Source organism: Vicia villosa, linkage group LG1 (genome assembly GCF_029867415.1).
Source record: "Vicia villosa cultivar HV-30 ecotype Madison, WI linkage group LG1, Vvil1.0, whole genome shotgun sequence".
Taxonomy (NCBI): domain Eukaryota; kingdom Viridiplantae; phylum Streptophyta; class Magnoliopsida; order Fabales; family Fabaceae; genus Vicia; species Vicia villosa.
Window position 1 is genome coordinate 248,125,012 of NC_081180.1, and position 4,563 is coordinate 248,129,574.

At 39.0% G+C, this 4,563-nt stretch overlaps 1 protein-coding gene across 1 annotated transcript; it reads left to right on the forward strand.

Annotated features, from left to right (window-relative positions):
- The first annotated feature begins 2,659 nt into the window (after positions 1-2,659).
- LOC131645107 (cationic peroxidase 2-like) lies at positions 2,660-4,049 on the forward strand. Its single transcript, XM_058915768.1, has 3 exons — positions 2,660-3,150; positions 3,260-3,422; positions 3,517-4,049. The coding sequence occupies exons 1-3, from the start codon at positions 2,755-2,757 to the stop codon at positions 3,933-3,935; spliced, it is 978 nt and encodes a 325-aa protein (XP_058771751.1). The 5' UTR covers positions 2,660-2,754; the 3' UTR covers positions 3,936-4,049.
- The last annotated feature ends 514 nt before the right edge of the window (positions 4,050-4,563 follow it).

Genomic DNA, 4,563 nt, shown 5'->3' on the forward strand with positions numbered 1-4,563 from the left:
GAGATGCATCTCCGAAGTATTTTTTTTTTCTAAATTTTCTCAGATTTCGGAAGTGCACTTCCGAAAACACCAAATGGGAGGTGTTTTCGGAGATGCAGTTCCAAAAACACCTTTTTTCACATTTTGGGGATTTCGGAAATGCACTTCCGAATTATGCAGAAATTGTGTTTTTTTTATGTTTTTCTTAACAGTCCCGTATTTTTAATTAAACGAATACGCCGAATAAAATAAATGACATATCAACATAAAATACTAATATGATAAATAAAATCCAAATAATATATATATACACACACACACACACACACATATATATATATATATATATATATATATATATATATATATATATATATATATACAAAACGAGTAATAGTGTGCGAAACAAAATCCGAATACAAGAAAAATAAACCCGAACCCCTACTGGGTATGCCTAACCCTCACTCCCTAGGACCTCCTCTGCCTCCGATATGTCGCCGCACGGCCCGCGTCACCGACGATCCTCTCCATCGCGGCGACTGCCTTGGACCGCGCTGATCAATGATACCTCGGTCCAACGCGTCATGCCCAAGCATCTCTATCCGCTGGCAGATTGGCAGAAGATCAATGGCATGGTCATCTTCGGCCTGCTGGTTCTCCAGGATCTCCTCATATGATGGCCTAGGAGCGCCGGATGTCATCAGAGGATGTGACACCCGATAGAACCATGTGACATACCCCTCCACACTGTGCCAGTCCTGGGCGACCTGCATGCGACGATACTCCTCCAGGACCACATGACGCTCCCAATCCGCAAATATGGCAATGAGTTGCACTCGAGTAACTGTGTCGGGAGTAGCCTTAAAAGGTGACTTGGGTATCATCTGCACAAATCCAAACTGCCGCATGCACAGCTCAGGGAGATACCTCACCATGGTGTTGGTCCCGCATGCCATTCAGCTAGAATATAACGAGATGTTGTCAAAGGCGACAATAGCAGTGTAGTCGCTGAATGGCCTCCAACTGATGTCATCGTGCATCGTGCGGTCGAGGTACCCACGGTATGGTCCCACTGCATTGTTCCCCCTCTGGAGAACGTATCGGGCGGCCCTGGGCATGGCGTCCTCGTATGCAGAATCAACGTGGTTTAAAGAGACTAAAAATCTTCCGGGCGTGGTTCACCTGTTTTAAAGTCTGTCTCTCCTGTTACAACAAAAACAAAAAAAAATTGTTAATTAGACCGTTAAGAAAATGTGGAATAAACAGCTAAATAAAAAACGGTTAAATAATTAAGTCGGACAAATTATAAAAAATACCTCTCCCCCCAGACACGTCGAGCGACGTGCTCGTGGTAGGAAATCAGCAAGGACGTGTCAATGGACCCTCCCGGGTAGCCCTCCTCCTCCCCGTGCGGAGGGCCAACATCCGGTACCTCCTCCGCCTCCTGGTATCTAACTGCCTCCTCCTCCTCCTCCTCCTCTCGTACCTCCTGCTGGCGGGAAAAAGAGACTCGAGCCAGACGACTCATCGATCCATATGAGGAAGTACCATCGTCCATCTGCACGGGTACTCGCACACGACTCCGTCCCTGCGTCGACGCCAGCTGCGCCGCCCGCTCGCGTCTAGCCGACGCTGTCTGGGTCTCTCTCCCCTGTCTGATTCGTGCTGGGTTGCTTGCCATATTCATGAAAACAATTGAAATCAATAAGAATGCGAAACAATTGAAAAAACAAAAAAAAAAAATCAATTTTGGACCACTTCGGAAGTTCATTTCCGAAACTGGGAATGGAGGTGTTTTCGGAAATGAACTTCCGAAACACCCATGCGAAGACAAATCCTGCAACTTCCATGGCAGAACCCCAAATGCAAACTTCTAACATGTTATAATGCTTCTAAACAACCTAAATACTACTACCAACTTACCCCTATATCATTTTTGCAATTTCTAACCACCCTAAAATGCATTTGAATCATAGATCTAAAGATTTAGAAACTTACCAATTGAAGTGATTGAGTAGCTTTGATGTAGACTTGAAACTTGGTTTTGCAAAAAAACTTTAGAGAGGAAGTTTGATGGTGATTTAGGGCAAAAATGAATAGGGGGAGGGGCTGTTTTGTTTAATCTGCAAAACGCGCAGTATTTCGGAATGCACTTCCGAAATGCTGTTTTCAGAAATGCATTTCCGAAATAAGACAAATTTTGGAGAAATAAAAAGGCGTTTTCGGATATGCATCTCCGAAAACAGCATTTTTTTGCATTTCGGAAATGCATTTTCAAAATTAGGAGTATTTTGAATTTTTCGCCAGAGGTGACCAAGAAGACTTGGGGTGGATAAAGAAATTTTCAAAAATAAACGCACAAAAGTTTTGAATAAAATCAGCGTTGGTGAAAGGATCCAATCATATTACATTGAATAGAGACACATTTTCGTGACCACAAAGCATGCCATACTTCTCACGCGGAAACTAATTGCTTTCTAGCTTAGCAGCTTAATATTTTACAACCTTTGTCACCACAAGACAAAACTAGAGGGCATGCCCACCCACTTATATACAAACAAGCCATCTTTGAATTGTTTACTTTTTCTCTTCATTTTGACCAAACAAAAGTTCAAACCTTTGCATATAAATACCTGCACTCATGCATGACATTACATATTGCATCCCACCCTCTCTTATATTCACCTCAACCCTAATCTCCCGATAACAACTATATATATATCATTTCATATCTAAACTCCACTTCACTTAATACTTCTTGATTCCCTTATATAAATGGAGGGTAGTTTGTTTAAGGTTGTGTTTCTTTTGCTTGTGTTGAATATCATTAACACAGTAGTGCATGGCCAAGGGACACGTGTTGGATTCTATTCAACTACATGTCCTAAAGCTGAATCCATTGTTAAGTCCACAGTTGCATCTCATGTTAACTCCGATTCAACCGTGGCTCCTGGTTTACTTAGGATGCACTTCCATGATTGCTTTGTTCAAGGTTGCGATGCATCTGTTCTTGTTTCCGGATCAAGTACCGAGAGAACAGCATTTCCAAACCTCGGTTTAAGAGGCTATGAAGTTATCGATGATGCTAAGACACAGCTCGAGACCGCGTGTCCCGGTGTTGTTTCTTGTGCTGATATTCTCGCTCTTGCTGCTCGTGATTCCGTTGTTCTGGTAAATAACTAACTCTATTTAACAATAAAATTGTTGTAACTTGAATATATTATAAGTGTGTAGTAGTTTTTTCAAATTTAGACCTAATTAAACCATGCATGAATTGTAGAGTGGTGGACTGAGTTGGCAAGTGCCTACCGGACGAAGAGACGGTCGCGTGTCACAAGCATCAGATGTCAATAACTTACCTGCTCCTACTGATTCAGTTGATGTGCAAAAACAAAAGTTTGCAGCAAAAGGCCTTAATACTCAAGATCTAGTAACCCTAGTTGGTAAGTAATTCAAAACCTACACAATTTTCTAATTTTATTTAGGATTTAATTTGTATATATATAGTTAATATAAAGTTTATTTATAAATATATAGGTGGACATACAATTGGTACAACTGCATGTCAATTCTTCAGCAACAGATTGAGAAACTTCACTACAAATGGTGCGGCTGATCCTTCCATTGACCCTTCATTTCTTTCTCAATTACAAACACTTTGTCCTCAAAACAGTGGTGCTACTAACCGAGTTGCTTTGGATAATGGAAGCCAAAACAAATTTGATAGTTCTTACTATGTTAATCTAAAGAATGGACGTGGAGTTCTTCAATCAGATCAGGCGTTGTGGAATGACGCTTCCACGAAGACTTTTGTGCCGAGATATTTGGGTTTAAGAGGGTTGCTTGGATTAACATTTAATGTTGAATTTGGAAAATCAATGGTGAAGATGAGCAACATTGGAGTGAAGATAGGTGTTGATGGTGAAATTCGCAAGATATGTTCTTCTTTCAACTAAATGAAATAGTGATTTTATTGATTTGTTTGTATTGTTGGCATATTCATTATTGAAGTACTGAATAAAATTTACTTGTAATATTTCTTTTTGGTTTCCATGTTCATACAAAATATATAGCTCATTACTTAGATTCATTCATTCAATATAATCAATTCAAGTTTGTAACTGTTTTCTTTCTCTTTTCACTCATTTCTTCTCAAATTCATGGTAATGTTATAACCATGTTCTCACTTGATATGCTCATATATATATATATATATATATATATATATATATATATATATATATATATATATATATATATATATATATATAAATGCATTTATGAATCACAATGTGAGATTTTTGGTTTAGTGCAAGATTCAAGATCTGATTGTGAATTCTTCACCCCACTTAAGATTTTGTGGGAGGACCTTGTGGCTTTTTACCTACATTTGTATGTTCATGTCTTCATTGTAAGTATGAGTGTGCAATCTAAGATGGGGATTAGGTTTAAAATCGTTTTTAGAGATTTATGATATTTTTCTGGTTTCTTAAAATTTTTTGGAATTATGAACGAATGATAAATAGAAAAGTAAAGTGCAACAAAATTAAAGTGACACAGAGAATTATACTAATTCTCATTTCC